The sequence below is a fragment of the Heteronotia binoei genome, chromosome 12, assembly GCF_032191835.1.
Source record: "Heteronotia binoei isolate CCM8104 ecotype False Entrance Well chromosome 12, APGP_CSIRO_Hbin_v1, whole genome shotgun sequence".
Taxonomy (NCBI): domain Eukaryota; kingdom Metazoa; phylum Chordata; class Lepidosauria; order Squamata; family Gekkonidae; genus Heteronotia; species Heteronotia binoei.
The window spans coordinates 10,559,451-10,583,889 of NC_083234.1; the positions used below are offsets into that span (position 1 = coordinate 10,559,451).

General features: G+C 49.0%; 1 protein-coding gene across 4 annotated transcripts in view; it reads right to left on the reverse strand.

Annotated features, from left to right (window-relative positions):
- The window catches only part of NECTIN1 (nectin cell adhesion molecule 1), a 386,901-nt gene that overhangs the window by 11,385 nt on the left and 351,077 nt on the right, over window positions 1-24,439 (reverse strand). Inside the window, exons 9-10 of one of the 4 annotated variants that reach the window (XM_060251179.1) lie at window positions 18,034-18,152; window positions 7,306-7,350 (exon numbers count right to left, since the gene is read on the reverse strand). The exons of 1 other annotated variant lie outside the window; for it this stretch is intronic. In XM_060251179.1, the coding sequence (XP_060107162.1) occupies window positions 7,306-7,350; window positions 18,034-18,152 (164 nt within the window). Of the gene's footprint in view, window positions 1-7,305; window positions 7,351-17,956; window positions 18,153-24,439 lie in introns of all 4 variants that reach the window. 2 more of the 4 variants (XM_060251182.1, XM_060251183.1) reach the window with 2 other exon arrangements.

Genomic DNA, 24,439 nt, shown 5'->3' on the forward strand with positions numbered 1-24,439 from the left:
CTCTGATCCAGGTGTCTCCAACATGGTGCCAGCCAGTACCTTTCCTGGTGCCGTCAGATGTTTTCCGAAAGCCAGCAGCGCCATGTGGGCTTTTTGCTCAGCAAGACTTCTAATTGACCACTGGAGATTTGATTGGCTGTGCAGATTTCTTTTTAAAAAAGGCTGCTTGGGCGGCAGCTGCCGCCGCAGCACAAATGTCTTCACGGTGTGATTGACGGTAAGCTGTGGCGGCAGCCGCGTTGTGGTTGGCTCGCTCCAAAGCGGCCATTTGTGGCAGCCATTTTGTGGCTGTGCCCACCACCAAGGGTCAGAATTCCAGAGGTGCCCACATGGCTCAAAAAAGCTGGAGATCCTTGCTCTAGTCCAGGGGTGGCCAACGGTAGCTCTCCAGATGTTTTTTGCCTACAACTCCCATCAGCCCCAGCCAGCATGGCCAATGACCGGGACTGATGTGAGTTGTAGGCAAAAAACATTTGGAGAGCTACCATTGACCACCTCTGCTCTAGTCCATAACAAAGGCTTACAGAGGGAGAAAACTCTGGTTGTCTTTAAAGGACCACAAGATCCCTGTGGTCGTTGCCACAGCCTAACACAGCAATTCTTCTGGGATAATCCTCCTACCCGCTTCCTCCCTTAGAGGAAGTGTGAGGTAAAAATGTGATCGATAAGGCCTCCTGCCTCTTTGTGAATCCTTAACGGAACTTAAAGATCTCCCTTCCCCACAAAATGTGAGTATATCTGGCTCTTTCACACATCTGTATTTCAGCTTCATGTAAAACTCCAAAGCATGTTCATGATGGACTTATCTGGTTCAAGCATTGTGGCGTGTTCTAGCTTGTTACCCATAAGACACTTCAGTTCCCCATGTCGTAACAGCTCTGAGTTATCAGTCCATGGCTTTTTGTTCTAGGCCAGAAGTAGCCAAACTGTGGCTCTTTTACACTTATTGTGTGGCTCTTGAAGTCCCCACCACCTTGGAGAAGAAGAAGATTATATTGGATGTATATCTTGCCCTATACTCTGAATCTCAGAGCAATCGCAATCTCCTTTACCTTCCACCCCCACAACAGACACCCTGTGAGGTAGGTGGGGCTGAGAGAGCTCTTACGTAGCTGCCCTTTCAAGGACAACTCCTACAAGAGCTATGGCTGACCCAAGTCCATTACAGCAGTTGCAAGTGGAGGAATGGGGATTCAAACCCGGTTCTCCCAGATAAGAGTCCGCGTACTTAACCACTACACCAAACTGGCTCTCTTTAGGCATATGTCTCTTTGAATCACTTCGCCATGCCAGCCAGCAGGTTGGAGAATGCATTTAAAGTTAAAGTTGCTTTCTTTCTACCTACTCTCCCTCCACCCTCCCCCTCATCTATATGCCTTCCTTCCTTCCTTCCTTCCTTCCTTCCTTCCTTCCTTCCTTCCTTCCTTCCTTCCTTCCTTCCTTCCTTCCTTCCTTGTTTTGTGGCTCTCAAACATCTGACGTGTCCTGTGTGGCTCTTACATCAAGCAAGTTTTGCCACTCCTGTTCTAGGCAGTGTTCCCTCTAAGCTGAGTTAGTGTGAGCTAACTCACAATCTTTTAGCCTCCAGCTAACACTTTTTTAAATCTCAGCTCAGGACAAATTGCCTTTGAGCAAACTAATTGATGCAGCAGCTCACCACTTTAATGCCAGCAGCTCACAAAGCAGAACTTTTTGCTCACAAGACTCTACAGCTTAGAGGGAACATTGGTTCCAGTCTGATCCTGCACTGAGGAAGGGGTTGGACTAGATGGCCTGTATGGCCTCTTCCACAGGGTTGTCAGCTCTGGGTTGGGAAATACCTGGAGATGTTGGGGGTGTAGCCTGAGATGGGCAGGATTTGGGGAGGGGAGGGACTTCAGTAGGGTATAGGGCCATGAAGTCCACCTTCCAAAGCAGCCATTTTCTCCAGGGGAACTGATCTCTGTCGCCTGGAGATCAGCTGGAATAGTGGAAGATCTCCAGTCACTACCCCAGAGGCTGGCAACCATATAACTCTATGCCTCTATGTTCTGTGCTCTCTGTATGAGGCAAATCAAAGCTTGAAATATTGCATTCCCATGACAGGGGATCTGAGGCCCGCTGACAATCTGAGTTTCCACATTTATATTTAACACACACATATGCTGATGTGGTTTCTAGGACAATATTTCACGCTAGAGGATTGTTAGCATGTCATTAAAAATAAATGTATCTAACAATAGCCCTCAACAGACACTGGATTTTGGAGCACAGGGGAGGGGCCGGGGCTCTGTGACAGAGCATCTGCTCGGCATGCAGAAGGTCCCAGGTTCAATCCCCAGCATCTCCAGTTAAAAGAGCTAGATAGTAGCAGAGCTCCCTCAAAGCTAGAGCCCCGTGGTGCAGAGTGGCAAAGCTGCAGTACTGCAGTCCGAATTCTCTGCTCACAACACGAGTTCGATCCCGGCGGAAGCTGGGTTCAGGTAGCTGGCTCAAGGTTGACTCAGCCTTCCATCCTTCCGAGGTCGGTCGAATGAGTACCCAGCTTGCTGGGGGGAAAGTGTAGAGGACTGGGGAAGGCAATGGCAAGCCACCCCGTAAAAAGTCTGCCGTGAAAACGTCGCAATGCGACGTCACCCCAGAGTCGGAAATGACTGGCGCTTGCACAGGGGACCACCTTTCCCCTTCCCTCTAAGCTGAGTTTGTGTGAGCTAGCTCACAGATGTTTAGCCTCCAGCTCACACATTTTTGGCTTAGCGCAGGAAGGACGGCCCCAGAGCACAATAATTTATGCAGGAGCTCACAACTTTAATACCAGCAGATCACAAAGTAAAAGTTTTGCCCACAAGACACTGACGTTTAGAGGGAACATTAAGCAATGTGGAAGATCTTGGCTCGAGACCCTGGAGAGCCAGTATGAGTAGACAATAGTGATGTTGATGGACCAAGGGCCTGATTCAGTATCAGGCAGCTTCATTGGGGTATTCATCTGTTAACTGAAACCATGGCTCAACGGTAGGACCTCTACTTGACATGCAGAAGGTCCCAGGTTCAACCCCTGGCATCTCCAGTAAAAAGAAGTTGGCTGTAGGTGATAGGAAAGACTTCAGCCTGAGACCCCAGAGACCCAGTCCGATGGACCACTGATTCAATGTCAGGCAGCTGCCTGTGTCTACTCCAGGGGTGGCCAAACTTGCTGAACGTAAGAGCTACACAGAATAAACGTTAGATGTTTGAGAGCTGCAAGATGTGAACATTAGATCTTTGAGGGAAGGAAGGAAGGAAGGAAGGAAGGAAGGAAGGAAGGAAGGAAGGAAGGAAGGAAGGAAGGAAGGAAGGAAGGAAGGAAGGAAGGTAAATAGATGGGGAAGGAGAGGTGGAAAGAAAGCAACTTTAAATGCATTCTCCATGCTGCCAACTGATTTGGCTTGGAGAAGTGATTCAAATACCTTCTCCAAGCCAGCTGATGGTGCAGTGGGGGCTTCAAGAGCCACACGTATGTGTGAAAGAGCCACATGTGGCTCCCGAGGCACAGTTTGGCCACTTCTGGTCTACTCCAATGTGCAGTCTTCCTGATATATATATGTGGTTGCCAATTTGTGTTTGAGCACAATGTGAATATTTTCCAGAAGCAAACTCCTTTGATATGCACAAATACGTTCCATCAGAAATCTGGGATTCTGTGCAAGTATACCAAAGCGATGTGCCCTTGGGGAGCATACACATTTCCCATTCTCCCAAAATGGTAAAAGCAAATTGGGAAGATTGCACGTAATGCACACTCTTGTTACATGGAGCTTCATGATCAAAAGCCTGCAAAGGGCTAATTAACATCCCTATTAAGCCCAAAGTCCCCTCTGCAGAGGAGCTCCATGTATCTTTGTATGCTATACTGCTCTGGCCTAGAGAGCATCTTCAAGGGCAGGTAATTCTACTGCATCTCTGAATCAAACGGAATTGGATCAGTCAGTCAGAAGTCCCTGCTGTGGTCTCACCTCCTTCCAGTCAGAAGACATGCCCAGCACAGGGACTCATGCAGAGACACGGTAGGGGGAACTCCTCTGGGAACAGATGGTTCTTAATCTTACCCAGCCTAAAAGTAACCCTTTGGGGTGTGTAAGAGTCATCTGTCGTGTGGTTGTGTGAAAATCTCATCGCTTCACCCAGCTCAGATGGTTATTAGTTTGAAGCTTTGGGTTGGATCCAGACTAAATATTCTATCAGCCAAACGGGGCATTTCCCCTTCCGAGCTTCCCTTTGCAGTCGACTGATCTCCACCGGATCTTTTCGGGGGACAGGGAGCCTGGAGGAGCTACAAGTGTGAGGAGTTGTAGCAGGAAGACAGGATCTTATAAAATTGCCAATTCAATCTGGAACCAACCCCTTCTATGCCACCTCCCCAGAGAAGCAGCTCAGAAAGGATGCACAAATACAATGCAATCCTAAAAACAACCATTATAAAATTATCAATAGAAAAAGAAGAAGAAGATATTGGATTTATGTCCCACCCTCCACTCCGAAGAGTCTCAGATCGGCTCACAATCTTGTTTATCTTCCTCCCCTGTGAGGTAGGTGGGGCTGAGAGGGCCATCACAGCAGCTGCCTTTTCAAGGACAACTTCTGTGATAGCTATGACTGACCCAAGGCCATTCCAGCAGCTATAAGTGGAGGAGTGGGGAATCAAACCCGGTTCTCCCAGATAAGAGTCCACACACTTCACCACTGCACCAAAGTGACTCTTGTAAAACTAGGGAGGAAAACTGCAGCCTAAAACGCTACCTCTAAAAGAGCCCTCAGGCTAGAAGCAGACCTGATGAACAGCTAAAAATATTGACCAGTCAAAAGCCTGGGGAAAGAGCAACATGACAGACAATACACCAGGAACCAAATTAACTACATATGAACCAGCATTTCTCTAGGTGTGTAAGAAGGGGCCACAAGAACTAAGGACTGATTCAACCTTTCCTGCCATCCTTCTCACGATCTGCCTAAATTCGCAGAATCAACACTGCTGTCAGATGGCCATCTAGCCTCTGCTTAAAAACCTCCAAGGAAGGAGAGTCCACCACCTCCCAAGGAAGCCTGTTCCACCAAAGAACTGCTCTGTCAGGAAGTTCTTAATGTTTAGTCAAAAACTCTTCCGATTTAATTTCAACCCATTGGTTTTGGGCCAAAACTTGTGGGGCAACAGAAAACAACTCCACACCATCATCTCTATGGCAGCCCTTCATGTACTTGAAGATGGTGGTCATATCGCCTCTCAATAGCCTCCTCTCCAGGCTGAACATGCCTAGCTCCTTCAACTTTTCTTCATAGGATGGTCTCCAGACCCCTCACCATCTTCGTTGCCCTTCTCTGGACATGTTCCAACTTGTCTAAATCCTTCTTAAACTGTGGTGCCCCAAAATGAACACTAGGTGAGGTCTAACCAGAGCAGAGTAAAGCAATACCATCACTTCACATGATCTGGACACTATACTTTTGTTGATACAGCTGAAAATCACATTGGCCTTTTAGCCACCACACTGCTGACTCATGTTCAGTGTATGGTCCACTAAGATCATAGAATCATAGAGTTGGAAGGGACCTCTAGGGTCATCTCGTCCAACCCCCTGCACAATGCAGGAAACTCACAAACACCTCCCCCTAAATTCACAGGGTCTTCATTGCTGTCAGATGGCCATGTAGCCTCTGTTTAAAAACCTCCAAGGAAGGAGAGCCCACCACCTCCTGAGGAAGCCTGTTCCGCTGAGGAATCACTCTAACGGTCTAATCGCTCTAAAGGTCCCTAGATCCTTTTCACACATACTACCGCCAGAACAAGTTCTCTCCATCCTATAATTATGCATTTGGTTTTTCCTACCTAAACGCAGAACTTTTCATTTATCCCTGTTAAAAATTCATTTTATTTGTTTTAGCCTAGCTTTCCAGCCTGTCACGATCACCCTGTATCCTGTCTCTGTCTTCTACTGTATTTACGACCCCTCCGAATTTAGTATCATCTGCAAATTTAATAAGCATTCCCTCTATTCCACCATCTCAATCATTTAGAAAAACGTTGAACAAAACAGGTCCCAGGACAGATCCTCGTGACACTCCACTTGTCACTCCCCTCCGAGAGGATGAGGAACCATTCACAATGGATTGGATTTGGGGGGGGGGGGGGCGGGCACTCAACAAGGTATAATGCCATAGAGTATCTTCCAATGCATCCTTTTTCACCGGGGGAACTGGCCTTAGTAAAGACATACGAATGTAAGAGGAGCCATCTTTGATCAGGCCAATGGCCTATCTAGTCCAACACTCTATGCCCCACAGTGGCCAAAACCCAGGGGCCATCAGAAGATCTACCATAATAGCAGGAGAAGAAGAAGATATTGGATTTATATCCCGCCCTCCACTCTGAAGAGTCTCAGAGCAGCTCACAATCTCCTTTACCTTCCTCCCCCACAACAGACACCCTGTGAGGTAGATGAAGATATTGGATTTATATCCTGCCCTCCACTCCGAAGAGTCTCAGAGGGGCTCACAATCTCCTTTACCTTCCTCCCCCACAACAGACACCCTGTGAGGTAGATGAAGATATTGGATTTATATCCCGCCCTCCACTCCGAAGAGTCTCAGAGCGGCTCACAATCTCCTTTACCTTCCTCCCCCACAACAGACACCCTGTGAGGTGGGTGGGGCTGAGAGGGCTCTCACAGCAGCTGCCCTTTCAAGGACAACCTCTACAAGAGCTATGGCTGACCCAAGGCCATTCCAGCAAGTGCAAGTGGAGGAGTGGGGAATCAAACCTGGTTCTCCCAGATAAGAGTCCGCACACTTAACCACTACACCAAACTGGCTCTTTGGATCTTCGGGTGCCACCTGGAAGCAGGCAATCCCACCCCATGTGCTTCAGTCCCAATCCAAATCAGAGCTCTGTGTGCCTATGAACTGAGCTATCACTGGGGAACTCCCAGAGCTGTCTGACAGAAGTGACTTTGTAACATGTGAATAAGACACATAACCCTTCCTTCTGTTTTCATTAGCCTCAGCTGTCAAAGGTATTTGGGAAATGCTGTTTCATTTGGAAGATAATAATAATAATAATAATAAGTTTTTATATATACCACGCCCTCCCCGCCAAGATCAAGAAGCGGTCCTCAAACACCACGGGTTTACTTAGATCAGAAGATGATTTGGAAGTCCCTGTAACCGCTGCATAGTGTCTGAAATAAGGAGGTCTTCAACCTGGTATCCAGGCTAACTACGGGGCTTCTTGGACGAGAGACCCCTCCCCCAGACACGCCAAGACAATACAAAAGAAAAGGAAAGCAAACTTACTGTCCACTCTCACTCGTTACGTCTACGAAGACCTTGATCCTCATCCTGAGCGGAGGACGCAGGTGAGACGCCGCAAAACAGAGAGGTTATTTTGTCTGCTTGGAAGCTAAGCTGGGGGGGTTCATTCTCACCTACTACTGTTGGTCTCTCTACGACAGGCTCTAGGGGACATGGACACAGCAGGGATAACAAAGCAAGCTACAGGAACAAAGAAAGGCTCATCCAGTTGTACCTGTACCTCTGTGCCCAACCTGGCTCGTTCCTCTGGTTCACAGGAGGCCTGTAGCCCTGAGCTGATCTCTCCCCATCATCCAGTGACCAGCGTTGCAAGAAACAGGGCCGGCGCATGGGAGTAGGTGGGGTCGGCAACTGCCTAAGGCACTACCGCACCCGGGGGCGCAAGCAGGTTCCCCCATACTCCCCTACTTCCTTGGAAGCCTCCGAACAGCGCAGCATTTTAGCAGTGCCTGGAAAGGCACCGCTCGGCCGCTTTCATCCCTAAAGTGGGCCGGCACCACTAAAACGTTGCGCTCTTTGACGAGCACGGTGTTTTAGTGATGCCCGGCTGCTTTTGCTTTCACCGCCCATTCTGGGCATTAAAATTGTGAAGGGAGGCTGGGGAAGCAAACGGGGATTTGCCTAGGGGGTGGGGGTGGGGGGAGAGGCCTAATTCGGCCCCCCCACCTTGCCGGCGCCCTAGGTAAATGCCTGGTTTGCCTAGTGGTCAGGCCATTCCTGCCACCAGGCAACGTCTCGGGCAAGTTATTCTCCTTCCACTCTCGGGAGGAAATGCCCCTTCTAAAACAGCACCTTTCTTGTAATGAATTCTATTAAGATGAATTACTTTGAAGGCCGCTGCCTGATTGATCAATGGGGACTTTAAATGCAATCAGAGGACGTCGAAACAATATAACTCATGGACTCAACCTCTCAGCTTTGTTATAATTTCTCTTACACAGCTGTCCCCCCTCCCCCTTTTAAGTAAAGTGGCATCGATTCAAAATTTGACCAAGTTTTTGATGTTTCAAATTTTCATATCTTAGAATGTCCAGCTGTAAAATTAAAACTTGAGGGGTCCTTTGAAATAACCCAGGGCTTTCAATTATGGTTGTGCAGAGTTCTCCTCCTGCCCTGCTTGTAATTAGATCAGTTTTTTGAACTTTTTTACAGAATTGCAGGTTGGACAGTTCCTGGAGATTTGAGGGGAAGGAACCAGGGAAGAGAAGGGACCTTGGTGTGGATATGATACCATCGAATCCAACCTCCGTAGCTGAAATTTACTCCGGGGGTGGAACTAACAGTTATCTTGAGATGAACTGTAATAGCCAGAGATCTCTAGAGTCCACCTGGAGATTGGCAACCCTACCATAAACTTTGCCCCTGCAATGTTCCCCTTTTCCCCTGGGTCTCTGAAGCCTTGAAATCAGCTGTCGTTAACAGAGAATCCCAAGCCCCTCTTGGAAGCTGGAAACTTAGCTGCAGGATTAATGCCATGAACAGCTGTTCTTTGACTTTGTATAAAGCCGGGCCACTGCAGAAGACAAAGGATACAGATCCAAAAAGAGGGACTGTGGCTGATAACAGTCAGCCAGTTTGGGGTGGATGGGAGGCATCCCAAATTGGGTTGGCTCAAAAAGAAGCATCCCAAAGCGTCCAAATGCTCCCCTGTTCCCATCCTGTCTGCGGGGCAACTGGGTGCAATCAGGCAGCTGTTGCGTACCATCCCGTGTAGCTTGGTTGGGGCTTCTTCCCCCCGCCGCCATTCATTTTTTGGTCATGTACATGTGTGCTCATACACACATGCATATGAACATATCAACATATGAAGCTGCCTTATACTGAATCAGACCCTCAGTCCATCAAAGTCAGTATTGTCTAAGACTGGCAGCGGCTCTCCAGGGTCTCAAGCTGAGGTTTTTCACGCCTACTTGCCTGGATCCTTTTTAGTTGGAGATGCCAGGAATTGAACCTGGGACCTTCTGCTTACCAAGCAGATACTCTACCACTGAGCCACAGCCCCATTCATGGCTCTCCAGGGTCCCAAGCTGAGGTTTTTCATGCCTACCTGCCTGGGCCCTTTTTAGTTGGAGATGCTGGGGATTAAACCTGGGACCTTCTGCTTACCAAGCAGATACTCTACCACTGAGCCACAGCCCCATTCATGGCTCTCCAGGGTCCCAAGCTGAGGTTTTTCATGCCTACCTGCCTGGGCCCTTTTTAGTTGGAGATGCCGGGGATTGAACCTGGGACCTTCTGCTTACCAAGCAGATGCTCTACCACTGAGCCACAGCCCCTCCCCAACTGGCAGCAGCTCTCCAGGGTCTCAAGCTGAGGTTTTTCATGCCTACTTGCCTGGATCCTTTTTAGTTGGAGATGCCGGGGATTGAACCTGGGACCTTCTGCTCACCAAGCAGATGCTCTACCACTGAGCCACAGCCCCATTCATGGCTCTCCACAGTCTCAAGCTGAGGTTTTTCACGCCTACTTGCCTGGGCCCTTTTTAGTTGGAGATGCTGGGGATTGAACCTGGGACCTTCTGCTTACCAAGCAGATGCTCTACCACTGAGCCACAGCCCCATTCATGGCTCTCCAATGTCTCAAGCTGAGTTTTTTCACACCTACTTGCTTGGGCCCTTTTTAGTTGGAGTTGCTGGGAATTGAACCTGGGACTTTCTGCTTGCCAAGCAGATGCTCTACCCACTGAGCCACCGTCCCTCCCCCAATGCACCTATGCGCTTGAAGGCAATATCTTTTTTTTAAAGCCAGGAGCAGCTTGGGGTGGCTTGGCAGGTTCACACCACCAAGGCACCTCGCTTCCGTGCTTCCGGGTCCAGATGCTAATGAGGCGACTGGAGTGTGGCTCACAAATTCGCTACCATTTTGAACGTGGTAGCCTTTTGAGCTGCTCTGGGGATGCCAGAGGACGGGGTGAATGTGGGATGCGGATGGCTGGCAGATGTGCTCGTTTGGATGGGTTTTTCAAGCTGGTTTCTGAGGTGTTTCCGTTTCTTCCCAAACTGTTATCGGCCTTTGTGTCTCTAACGTGTGTGGATTTGCTGTCTTCGGGGCTGGCCCTAGACTGTTCGGCACCCTAGGCAAGGCTAACTTCTGGCACCCCCCCCCCCCCCGAACTTATTACATCAACAAGTCACATGGGGCATTCAATTTTGTGCCCTGAGAAGGTCGGCGCCCTAGGCAATTGCCTAGTTTTCCTAGGGGCAGGGACGGCTCTGTCTGTCTTCACTTTCAGTGACATCAGCCTATTGTCTGGCTAGGATGGGGCTGCCCTGACCTGGATGAGCCAGGCTGGCCTCCTCTCCTCATCTCAGAAGCTAAGGAAGGTCAGCCTTCCTCGGAACTTGGATGGGGGACCACCAAGGAAGACCAGGGTTGCTATGAAGAGGTGAGAAATGGCCAACCATTCTTCTTCCTTGACCCGCATGGTCCAGGCTGACCTGAACTCATCAAATCTTGTCAAGCTATGCAGGGTCGGCCCTGAATAACACTTGGATGGGGGACTGCCAAAGAAGATGGGAGGCAGACAATGGTCAACCACTTCTGTTCATTCTTCTTCCTTGACCTGGATGGTCCAGGCTGACCTGAACTCATCAAATCTTGTAAAGCTATGTAGGGTCGGCCCTGAATAATACTTGGATGAAGGACCGCCAAAGAAGATGGGTTACTATGCAGAGGCAGGCAACGGCCAACCACTTCTGTTCATTCTTCTTCCTTGATGGCTCAGGCTGGCCTTATCAGATCTTGTCAAGCTATGCAGGGTCAGCCCTGAATAACACTTGGATGGGGGACCGCCAAAGAAGATGGGTTACTATGCAGAGGCAGACAATGGTCAACCACTTCTGTTCGTTCTTCTTCCTTGACCTGGATGGTCCAGGCTGACCTGAACTCATCAGATCTTGTCAAGCTATGCAGGGTCAGCCCTGAATAACACTTGGATGGGGGACCGCCAAAGAAGATGGGTTGCTATGCAGAGGCAGGCAACGGCCAACCACTTCTGTTCATTCTTCTTCCTTGACCTGGATGGTCCAGGCTGACCTGAACTCATCAAATCTTGTCAAGCTATGCAGGGTCAGCCCTGAATAACACTTGGATGGGGGACCGCCAAAGAAGATGGGTTGCTATGTAGAGGCAGGCAACGGCCAACCGCCTCTGTTCATTCTTCTTCCTTGATGGCTCAGGCTGGCCTCATCAGATCTTGTCAAGCTATGCAGGGTCAGCCCTTAATAACAGTTGGATGGGGGACCGCCAAGGAAGATGGGTTGCTGTGCAGAGGCAGGCAATGGCCAACTGCCTTCTTTCACCTCTTGCCTTGAAGTCTCTAGAGCAGGGGTAGGGGACAGTGGCTCTCCAGATGTTTTTTGCCTACAACTCCCATCAGCCCCAGCCATTGGCCATGCTGGCTGGGGCTGATGGGAGCTGTAGGCAAATGACATCTGGAGAGCCACTGTCCCCTACCCCTGCTCTAGACGGTTGCCATAAGTTGGCTGTGACTTGATGGCAAAGAAAAGTGTGCAGCTTCCCTTTCCTGCCGAAAAAAACTGAGCCTTTTTTTTAAAAAGCAGTTTTGATGCAGGAGACACTGCAGGGTGCTAAAGAGGCTGCGAATGGGCTGCTTTCTTTCAAAAGGGGGCGGCTGATCTTGTGGGGTACGGCTGTCTGAAGTGGAGTGCATGTTTGCCTCCTTTTCACTCCCCCCTGAATCATTTCCCCCAAAGGAAGGGTGGAATATAGGGAGGAGTACCCCCCCTCCTGATTCAGCCCCCTCTTACTCTGGGGTCACCTGCATCTGGCACCATCTGGCACCCTAGGCAAGGCTAACGTCTGGCACCCCCCCCCCCACACACTAATAATGTCACAGAGTCACATGTAGGAGTGCCCGATTTGGTGCCCCCAGAAGGCTGGCGCCCTAGGCAATCACCTAGTTTGTGTAGTGACAGGGCCAGCCCTGGTCACCCGTCAGCTCTCTGGCCCTTTGCCAGGATAAATTTGCTTGAAAAGGGGGTCGGGGAAGCGGGAGGGCTGGCTGCGGATGAGTCTGTTTAGGGGGAGGAGGCCGACTCTGGGTGGAATCCTGGTCTCAGCTCTTAATGGACAAAACTCCATCCACCTTTATGAGCTTGTTTCTCATTCCCTCCTGAGGCATCGCTGCTTGGCTGTCTCGCTGACGAAGCGAGCTCAGGGTTTTATGTCCTGTCGTTCCCCGACTTCACAGCCTTGGCAAATTGGGGATGCTGTAAAAGCCTCCCTTGCGTGCAAAGCCCGAGATCTGCATGTCAATTCACGTTAAGGGAATGAAGGCTTTCCCCAAACTTGGGGAGAAATAAAATTATCCAGCATGGGACTGTGCCCCCCCCCACACACCCAGGCAAATGGAAAGCGGAAACTAGACCCTCCATCACAAGGCACAGAACCCCCTCCCCCCAGCTCCCCACCCCCCCTTGAATGCTTTTGGCTCACCAACTTCAGGTGTACTGTTTGTAAAACTGGGCACCAATATATGGGAACTTCCTTCCAATGATAATTAGGGTTGCCAGCTCCTGGTTAGGAAATACCTGGAGATTTTTGGAATGGAACCTGTGGAGGGTGGGGCTTGGGGAGGGGGGCTCCAATGGAGGACAAGGCAATTGAGCACACCTTCCAAAGTGGCCATTTTCTCCAGGGAAATGTTAGAAGTGAAGGTGCTGCCCCCTGTGGCAGTAGAGTAGATAGACAGCCATACTGGCCTCTTCTTCCTGTGTTTACTCTTCTGCCACTATCCTTTGAGGTTTAGATTGCTTTCTCAGGGAACTTCCTTCCTTCCTTCCTTCCTTCCTTCCTTCCTTCCTTCCTTCCTTCCTTCCTTCCTTCCTTCCTTCCTTCCTTCATAATAATAATAATAATAATAATAATAATAATAATAATAATAATAATAATATTTAATAATATTTCTATCCCGCCCTCCCAGCCGAAGCAGGCTCAGGGTGGCTCACGACATAAAAACTTCAAGAATTAAAACAATGCATATTATAGATCATACCTACATATTATAAATCATACATTATAAATCAAATATTATAGATCATACATTAAAACCATCTAAGTTGATGTGGTGCTAAAATCTTGATATTACGCAGCTTACAGTTTTTCGGTGGTGATGATATTCCTTCTACAGTAAATTCCTTCTTAAGTAAAGGCCAGCTGAAAAAGAGTGGTCTTGCAGACCCTGTGGAACTGGGCAAGGCTTCCTTCCTTCCTTCCTTCCTTCCTTCCTTCCTTCCTTCCTTCCTTCCTTCCTTCCTTCCTTCCTTCCTTCCTTCCTTCCTTCCTTCCTTCCTTCCTTCCTTCCTTCCTTCCTTCCTTCTTCCTTCCTTCCTTCCTTCCTTCCTTCCTTCCTTCCTTCCTTCCTTCCTTCCTTCCTTCCTTCCTCCCTTCCTTCCTTCCTCCCTCCCTCCCTCCCTCCCTCCCTTCCTTCCTTCCTTCCTTCCTTCCTTCCTTCCTTCCTTCCTTCCTTCCTTCCTTCCTTCCTTCCTTCCTTCCCTTAAACATCTGATGTTCATATGTTGTGGCTCTCAAACATGGGATGTTTATTCTGTGTGGCCCTTCCTTTAAACATCTGATGTTCAAGTGTTGTGGCTCTCAAACATGTGATGTCTATTTTGTGTGGCCCTTCCTTCCCTTAAACATCTGATGTTCATGTGTTGTGGCTCTCAAACATGTGATGTTTATTCTGTGTGGCCCTTCTTTCCTTTAAACATCTGATGTTCAAGTGTTGTGGCTCTCAAACATGTGATGTTTATTCTGTGTGGCCCTTCCTTCCTTCCCTTAAACATCTGATGTTCAAATGTTGTGGCTCTCAAACATGTGATGTCTATTCTGTGTGGCCCTTCCTTCCTTCCCTTAAATATCTGATATTCATGTGTTGTGGCTCTCAAACATGTGATGTTTATTCTGTGTGGCCCTTCCTTCCTTCCCTTAAACATCTGATGTTCAAATGTTGTGGCTCTCAAACATGTGATGTCTATTCTGTGTGGCCCTTCCTTCCTTCCCTTAAACATCTGATGTCCATGTGTTGTTGCTCTCAAACATGTGATGTTTATTCTGTGTGGCCCTTCCTTCCTTCCTTCCTTCCTTCCTTCCTTCCTTCCTTCCTTCCTTCCTTCCTTCTCTTAAACATCTGATGTTCAAGTGTTGTGGCTCTCAAACATGTGATGTCTATTCTGTGTGGCCCTTCCTTCCTTCCTTCCTTCCTTCCTTCCTTCCTTCCTTCCTTCCTTCCTTCCTTCCTTCCTTCCTTCCTTCCTTCCTTCCTTCCTTCCCTTAAACATCTGATGTTCAAATGTTGTGGCTCTCAAACATGTGATGTCTATTCTGTGTGGCCCTTCCTTCCTTCCTTCCTTCCCTTAAACATCTGATGTTCAAGTGTTGTGGCTCTCAAACATGTGATGTCTATTCTGTGTGGCCCTTCCTTCCTTCCTTCCTTCCCTTAAACATCTGATGTTCAACTGTTGTGGCTCTCAAACATGTGATGTCTATTCTGTGTGGCCCTTCCTTCCTTCCCTTAAACATCTGATATTCATGTGTTGTGGCTCTCAGACATGTGATGTCTATTCTGTGTGGCCCTTCCTTCCTTCCCTTAAACATCTGATGTTCAAATGTTGTGGCTCTCAAACATGTGATGTCTATTCTGTGTGGCCCTTCCTTCCTTCCCTTAAACATCTGATATTCATGTGTTGTGGCTCTCAAACATGTGATGTTTATTCTGTGTGGCCCTTCCTTCCCTTAAACATCTGATGTCCATGTGTTGTGGCTCTCAAACATGTGATGTTTATTCTGTGTGGCCCTTCCTTCCTTCCCTTAAACATCTGATGTTCAAATGTTGTGGCTCTCAAACATGTGATGTTTATTCTGTGTGGCCCTTCCTTCCTTCCTTCCTTTAAACATCTGATGTTCAAGTGTTGTGGCTCTCAAACATGTGATGTCTATTCTGTGTGGCCCTTCCTTCCTTCCCTTAAACATCTGATGTCCATGTGTTGTGGCTCTCAAACATGTGATGTTTATTCTGTGTGGCCCTTCCTGCCTTCCTGCATCTCTCGTATGATGCTGATGCTCTTCTCTCTGCACACACCAGGAGAGACAACGTGCCGTCTGCTCCTGGTACTATGAAGCAGATGGCCCTCTTGCCATCTGACTCCATTCTCAGCTACTAGGTTAGTAATCCTGTCTCTCCTCTTTCCTATCCAAATTGTACTTCTCAAAGAGAGTATTTTCTCTTTTAAAACTTGCAAGGTGGCTCTGTGTAGCTCTGTAAACTGAGTAACCTGCGTAAGTGACGCTCCTGTGTTTGAAGCTTCATTTAAGCACTCAGCTAATTAGTGGGCACTGAACTAATGATACCCGCTAATCCCAAGAGTAAACTGATCTCTCTTGCCTAGAGATCAGACGTAATAGCGGGAGATCTCCAGCTACCGTCTGGAGGTTGGTGACCCAAAAGGCAACAAGGAGGTGGCAGAGGTCCCAGCTTCTGGTTGGGTCACCATCTCTGGGCTGAGAAATTCCTGGCGATCTGGGAGTGCTGCCTGGGCGGGGGGGAGGTTGGGGAAGGAAAGGCGCTCAGCAGAGAATAATATGTGCTGCATAGAGTCCTTCCTCTAAAGCTTCTGTTTCCTCTAGGGGAACAGATCTCTGTAGGCTGGAGAGAAATTGTAATTTGTAGGGCTTTCTTTGTAGCAGGAACTCCTTTGCATATTAGGCCACACCCCATGATGTAGCCAATCTTCCAAGAGTTTACAGGAGTGTTATTACAGGGCCTACTGTAAGCTCTTGGAGGATTGGCTACAACAGGGGTGTGTGGCCAAATATGCAAAGGAGGTCCTGCTAGAATTCCTTACAGGGCCTACTGTAAGCTCTTGGAGGATTGGCTACAACAGGGGTGTGTGGCCTAATATGCAAAGGAGTTCCTGCTACAAAAAAAGCCCAGTTTCTAGGACAGCCCCAGGCCCCAGCTGGAGGCTGGCAGCCCTAGCTTCTTATAATGTCTTGAATGCAGCATGGAGCTTCTTCTGCATCTGGCCCATGAAAACCCCCGTAAAGGGCCAAACTCCCAGGGCATAAGGACCGGCTCTCTGTCCAAGCAACCCTGCTTTGGGTAATTCAATGAAGTGATCATCAATGCATCTCTGGGGCTTGACTCCCTCCCTGATGCTGGCAACTGTGGAAGTGCTGGGCACAGTCTCCTGAGCTCTGTGCTGCAAAGAGGGCAGGGCATGCCTTGGTCGGGGCAAGGAAATTCCTTGAACCACCAGCCCAGCACTGGCTGTGTTTTTCCTTAATTTTTCCTTGCATTCTTGTCTGGTCATGACCCCCCCCCCCTAGTCCCAGTCTGACCCTCCCACTAACAAGTATTTGTCGTGTATGAACCTCCGCTGTCTTTTGACTGACCCTTTGGGCTGGATTCCCTTTGACCTCTCTCTTCCCCCCCTTTCTTTTACATTTTTCATAACATCCTCCTGACCCATCTTCCTGGCAGTTCCTTTGGCTCCGTCCAGAGCCCTGAAGCTGTCAGAAAGGTCGAGAGAGGAGGGCAGCTCGGGCCAAAGGCCTGCTGTGATTTCACCAAGGTTGAGCTCTCCTTGTCGGCTCCTTTCATCATCACCGTTTCGCTTGGGACAGGCAGGACGGCTTTGCCTTTTGTACTGCAAGCCAGACCCTTTCTTCCGCTTCTCTGCCTTGCTTGCTTGCCTTCGGAAGGCTTCAAATCGGTCTTTCTTTGGGGCTTCGCAAAGGAGGAAAACCCCAGAAGAAGAAGAAGACTGTAGATTTATACTCCGCCCTTCTCTCTGAATCAGAGTCTCAGAGCAGCTTACAATCTCCTATATCTTCCTCCCCCACAACAGACACCCTGTGAGTTGGGAGGGGCTGAGAAACCTCTCCCAGAAACTGCCCTTTCAAGGACAACTCTGCGAGAGCTACGGCTGACCCAAGGCCATTCCAACAGCTGCAAGTGGAGGAGTGGGGAATCAAACCTGGTTCTCCCAGATAAGAATCCGCACACTTAACCACTACACCAAACTGGCTCTCCAGGGATGTCAGATCTCTCCTGGCTACCAGCGCAGGGTTAGGGAGAAGGGGGTAGAGTTGCCAGCTCCAGTTTGGGGAATGCCTGAAGGGAATGGAGCTTGGGGAAGACAAGGACTTCAGTGGGGTCCAATGCCAAAGAGTTCACCTTCCAAAGCATCCATTTCCTCCAGAGGAAATGATATATGTTGCCTGGAGGTGTAATTCCAGGGGATCTCCAGGTTCTACCTGGAGGCTGGCATCCCTGCCTTTCCCCCAATAGCCCTCCACCCAGCTGTCTCCTCTCCCCCACTGTACAAAAAACCAAAGGGGAAGGCAGTCCATGCTCCATGCAGAAGACACAAGACAAAACCACTTTCCAGTTCTTGCTCTCTTTGAACAGGCAACGTCAGGGGGACGAACCATCCATTACATCGGACATGCACACCCGTGGCAGAGAGAAGGAGGGGCGGGAGGAGAGAGCTGGGATGCAAAGGGGAGAGAAGCCATTTCCACAAAAGTGGGGGAGACAGACAATGCTGGGGAGGAGCAGCGGGATCCAAAGGGGGGGGGGCAGGGAAGAAAGTGCCGTTTTGTGTACCTTGAGGCCAGAATCGGAGGGGGGGAAAGGCCTACAGTGTCATGCGCTAGCATAAGTTAGCCTGGATGGTTGCATACTCGACAAGGTCTCCGCCAGCAGGGATGGAAGTCCTGGGGCTGGGTGACGTCGCCAGAGCGGAGGTGTCCAACTCTGCGTATTGGACGTCGGAGTCCTTGCTGTTGCCCGAGTTCTGGAGCTGAGAGAGCAGGAAAGCATGGAGGTGTGGAAGGGAAGGGAAGGGTGATGGTGTGGGGAGGCGCCATCGGGTGAGAGACACAGGGGTGGGGAGGTGTCGGGGGAGGAGAAGAGAGGGCCACACGCAACACACATCCACAAAGGCATGAGCATGGGGACAGTGCCCAGAGACAGACAGGTGGTGACAGATGGAGAGAGCAGTGAAGCACCCAGAGGGGCCACGAGATACGACGATGGAGAGATCAGTAGAAGGGAGGGAGGGAGGTTAGAAATGGCAGAAGGAGAAGTGGCGGTGGGGGGGCCATGGGGGAGATGGAGCGTGGAAGAAAATAAAGAACGACAGTGGAGAAGAGATAAAAAGTGTTTAAAATGAATTGCAAAACCGCCCCCCCCCCACATCCCGTTGAGAATCTGAACAGCTGCCTGCCACGCATCATCCGCTTAAGCTCCACTCCAAAGAGGAAAAGGATCGACAGGCTTCGGTACATTAGCGCTCACAACAACCCCGCGGAGTTGGCTGCTGGGACTCAAAAGCACAATCATAAGAAACACAGGAGGCATCTTTTGCTGGGATGACAAGTGCCGGAAAGGGGAATCTCATGTTTCAATCTCTCCCCCGCCCCTTTAAAGTCTCTGTCTGCACAGAAAATCGGGACGGTTTCAAATTGCTCAGCGGTTCTGTTTGGACTCCAACGTTCCCCCATCAAGATTTCACGTCTCCCTTCTTCCAGTTGGAACTGGAATTCGTTATTTTCACATGCCATTTTTTCTTGCCTTGCACCATTTTTCTCCTTTTAACAGACACATTTGTCAACGTGATTTGTGCATCAATAAATCAACATTATATGCACAGTCCATACACAAATGACATACAGGGTGTGCATAAATACTGCAAATGTTGCATATAACCTCTTTCCCCCCTCCCCCCGTTCAATGGGGTACCCACAACAAATGAATCTACAGAACCAAAAGCAGAGAACTGAAATCATTGGCGCAAAGGTAAAGGGATATAGAAAGAAATGAAATATTGGCAATTTGCTTGTCTCAGATAGAAAACCAGCATGTGCAAGAGTACACAAGGAAGCCGTCCTTTTGCTTGACATGCTGGCATTAGATGCATAAAGAAGATTTGTTTTTTTAAAAATATCTGTTTGTCTGTCATCTGTCTGTCATCTATCTATCCTCTGTTATCCATCCATCCATCTGTTTGTCTATTTATTTGTCATCTGTCATCCATCATTTTATCTGTCTGTCTGTCTGTCATCTCTCTCTATCATCTACCATCTGTCTGTCTGTCTGTATATCATCTATCTATCTATCTATCTATCTATCTATCTATCTATCTATCTATCTATCTATCTATCTATCTATCTATCTATCTGTCTGTCTGTCTGTCTGTCTGTCTGTCTGTCTGTCTGTCTGTCTGTCTATCTATCTATCTATCTATCTATCTATCTATCTATCTGTCTGTCTGTCTGTCTGTCTGTCTGTCTATCTATCTATCATCTATCTATCTATCTATCCATCTATCCATCTATCTATCTATCTATCTATCTATCATCTATCTATCTATCTATCCATCTATCTATCTATCTATCTATCTATCTATCCATCCATCCATCTATCTATCTATCTATCTATCTATCTATCTATCTATCTATCTATCTATCTATCTATCATCTATCTATCTATCTATCTATCTATCTATCTATCTATCTATCTATCTATCTATCTATCTATCTATCATCTATCTATCTATCTATCTATCTATCTATCTATCTATCTATCTATCATCTATCTATCTATCTATCTATCTATCTATCTATCTATCTATCTATCTATCTATCATCTATCTGTCTGTCTGTCTGTCGTCTATTCATCCATCCATCATTTATCTGTCTGTCATCTCTCTCTATCATTCATGTGTCTGTCTGTCTGTCTATCATCTATCTATCTATCTATCTATCTATCTATCTATCTATCTATCTATCTATCTATCTATCTATCTATCTATCTATCTATCTATCTATCTATCTATCTATCTATCAAAACAAGCAAGGAGGCAGTGCTGATGCAGGAGATTCTTTGGCAGAGCTCCTGTTATGGAGTTAGAACTTCCAGTTTTCCCTAGGAAGAGTCAATGACTACTAAACCACTTCACTTCCCTGAAATGTTTAAACCTGTTAAAAGCCATTGGTGCACTGACCCAAAGGTCTGTCTGCTTCAGGACTTTTTTTTGTAGCAGGACCTCCTTTGCCTATTAAGCCACACCCCCATGATGTAGCCAATCCTCCACAAGCTTACAGAGCTCTTCTTACAGGGCCTACTGTAAACTAGGAGAACCAGTTTGGTGTGGTGGCGAAGTGCGTGGACTCTTATCTGGGAGAACCGAGTTTGATTCCCCACTCCTCCACTTGCACCTGCTGGAATGGCCTTGGGTCAGCCATAGCTCTGGCAGAGGTTGTCCTTGAAAGGGCAGCTGCTGGGAGAGCCCTCTCCAGCCCCACCCGCCTCACAGGGTGTCTGTTGTGGGGGGAGAAGATAAAGGAGATTGTAAGCCGCTCTGAGTCTCTGATTCAGAGAGAAGGGCAGGGTATAAATCTGCAATTTTTCTTCTTCTTCTCCTCGAGGATTGGCTACCTCAGGAGGGTGTAGCCTAACATGCAAAGGAGGTCCTGCTACAAAAAAAGCCATGGTCTACTTTTGCAGAGGGCACCGTGGATGCAACAGCCAGCAGGGGAGGCAAAATGCTTTGGCCTGTCCCTGCCTCCTGCCTTCATGCGGCTCCCTTTCCCCTTCCAGCCCATCTCTGCTCTGCCAAATACAGAGTTTTCTTTTGTAGCAGGAGCTCCTTTGCATATTAGGCCACACCCCTCTGATGTAGCCAATCCTCCTGGCGCTGACAGTAGGCCCTGCACTAAGAGCCCTGTAAGCTCTTGGAGGATTGGCTACATCAGAGAGGTGTGGCCTAATACGCAAAGGAGATCCTGCTACAAAAAAAGCCCTGGCCATACAGATTATGGGAAAGGGGTATCCTTTGGCTGCCCTCCATTCTTTGCAGCCATTTCGTAACTGTGGGAGGCAATTCGAAAGGGTTTGGGCTCCATCAGGAGTGCTTTATTACTGCCCATTGCTCAGCTTCTTCCACTGGACTTGGCTCCTGTTTTTGTTAGCAGGCAAAATACTTTTGTGCCCTTGGTGGATCTGAAATGCGCAGCTGGTGCCTGAGTCCACCTTATTGCCTGCTTTCTTTTCTGGCAAGGCTCCTGCGCCTTCAAAAAGACACCAGGGACTTTGCCAAAACCCAGGTGCCATCAGGAGGTCGCCCAGTGGGGAAAGGACAATAGAAGCCCTCACACTCATGCCCCCTGAGCACCAAGAATACAGAACATTACTGTCCCAGCCACAAGAACATCAGAGAAGCCATGTTGGATCAGGCCAATGGCCCCTTCAGTCCAAGACTCTGTGCAACACAGTGGCCAAAACCCAGGTGCCATCAGGAAGTCCACCAGTGGGGAAAGGACAATAGAAGCCCTTACACTCATGCTCCCTGAGCACCAAGAATACAGAACATTACTGTCCCAGCCACAAGAACATCAGAGAAGCCATGTTGGATCAGGCCAACGGCCCCTTCAGTCCAAGACTCTGTGCAACACAGTGGCCAAAACCCAGGTGCCATCAGGAGGTCCACCAGTGGGGAAAGGACAATAGAAGCCCTCACACTCATGCTCCCTGAGCACCAAGAATACAGAACATTACTGTTCCAGCCACAAGAACATCAGAGAAGCCATGTTGGATCAGGCCAATGGCCCCTTCAGTCCAAGACTCTGTGCCACACAGTGGCCAAAACCCAGGTGCCATCAGGAGGTCCACCAGTGGGGAAAGGACAATAGAAGCCCTCACCCTCATGCTCCCTGAGCACCAAGAATACAGAACATTACTGTCCCAGCCACAAGAACATCAGAGAAGCCATGTTGGATCAGGCCAATGACCCCTCCAGTCCATGACTCTGTGTCACACAGTGGCCAAAACCCAGGTGCCATCAGGAGGTCCACTGGTGGGGCTAGAACTCCAGAAGCCCTCCCACTGTTGCCCCTTGAGCACCAAGAAGACAGAGCATCACTGCCCCTGTCATAAGAACAGGGCTTTTTTTGTAACAGGAACTCCTTTGCATATTAGGCCACACTCCCTGATGTAGCCAGTCCTCCTGGAGCTTACAGTAGGCCCTGTAATAACAGCCCTGTAACCTCTTGGAGGACTGGCTACATCAGAGTGTGTGTGGCCTAATATGCAAATGAGTTCCTGCGACCAAAAAAAGCCCTGCTCCAAACAATACAGGGAAATAATTATGAGAGAGCAAAAGATGTTGGCATCACATGGGAGGGGCGAGCAACAAAGACTGCTACAGACTCCCTCCCCCTCCATCTCTGATTTATCATTCCAGCCCTCCAGCCACCCGCCTGTTCCTTCCCCGTGGACTCTTTGCTACCAATTAGAGACTGAGGATTGCTACAGATGAATGGACTCCAGTCAGAAGTCAATCTTCAGGCCCTGTTTGTTGAGAACTCTTTATTTGTGTCCCTTTCTTCTTGACTGGGTGGGGGAGAGGAGATGAGGAGGGGTGTCTGCATTGCCCTCTCCAAGATCTGGAAATCCCCCCCCCCCCCTTTGCTTCTAGGACTTCTGATTCCAATGTGCAGCTTCCTCTGCCTGAGTATTTAAGAGCAAAAGTGTGAGAAGACGTGCAGGTTTGTAGTCTTTGGGCCAGATTAGCTCAGAGGCACCATCTGGGCGTGGCTTTGGGGGTGAAGTCTGAGGCTTTGCATGTGCTGTATACAGGCCTCAGATTCTGCAGAAGGTCACAGGAGCATAGCTCCTGAGCCTTTCTGAGGGTTTCCCTTCCTCCTCCCCACCTAGGGTTGCCAAGTCCAATTCAAGAAATATCTGGGGACTTTGGGGGTGGAGCCAGGAGACATTAGGGGTGGAGCCAAGATCAAGGCTAACAAGCATAATCGAACTCCAAAAGGAGTTCTGGCCATCACATTTAAAGGGACGGCACACCTTTTCAATGCCTTCCTTCCATAGGAAATAATGAAGGATAGGGGCACCTTCTTTTGGGGCTCATAAAATTGGACCCCCTGGTCCAATCTTTTTGAAACTTGGGGAGTATTTTGGGGAGAGGCCCTAGATGCTATACTGAAAATTTGGTGCATCTACCCCAAAAAACAGCCCCCCCAGAGCCCCAGATACCTGTGGATCAATTCGCCATGATTTCCTATGGGAATAAATCTCCATAGGGAATAACAGAGTTCCCAGCAGACATTTCCCTCCCCTCCCCCCGCTTTCTGACGACCCTGAAGCGGGGGGAGGGCCTCCAAACCGGGGGATCTCCTGCCCCCAACTGGGGATTGGCAACCCTATCCCCACCTACCTTGTCCATTGAACAGTAGGTGCAGCTGCATAACAATCCCTGGATTAGGAGAGAGGAAGCCAGCCAGACACCAGGGCCTTGCCACACCCCCAGCAGCCCTCATTAACCCCTGGAGAAGCCTGCACCACCCTTTCTCCACTTCTTCTGTGATTTTGGGCAGCGGGGAGCTTGGTGGCCTTTTGACTGGAGGGGCGGCCCAGGAGAGCCCCAGGCAAGCGAGGCCTGCTTGGGCTGTCTGGCTCTCCTTTCTTGCATTGGGTTGCTTTTGGTTGGGGGTGGGGGCATATGCTGATGAGTTATGCGAATGAGCTCCACCACCTATTTTTGTACCAAACGACCCCCTGGCCATATGCATTGCTATCTAAAGATGGGGACCCAAATGACAGTTACGATCAGAGTCCAAAAGGAGCTGCCTGCACTATTAAATTAGATGCCATGGCAGAAGATCCACCAACAGGACATGGCTGAATATCTACACTGGCTGGCTGTGCGTGGCTGCAAAGAGGACTCCTCTCCCTCCTCCCAATCCCCTGGCTCCCTCCCTTCCTTCAAAAACTTAAACGGAGCAATCATGTCTCCCTTCAGCCTCCTCTTCTCCAGAGGACATGCCCAAGCCCTTCAGCCTTTCCTTCTAGGGTTTGGCCTCCAGTCCAGGCCACTGATCATCTATGTCACTTTCTTCTGCAGCTGCTCCATTCTGTCTGCATCCTTTTTGAAGTGAGGCCTCCAGAGCTGCACACAAGACTCCAGGTGTGGCTTGACCAATGCAGTGTACAGCGGGACTATGACAACTTTTCTGGATGTTGTGCCCCTGTTGACATACCCTAAGACCGCATTAGCCTTGTTTGCTGCTGTAT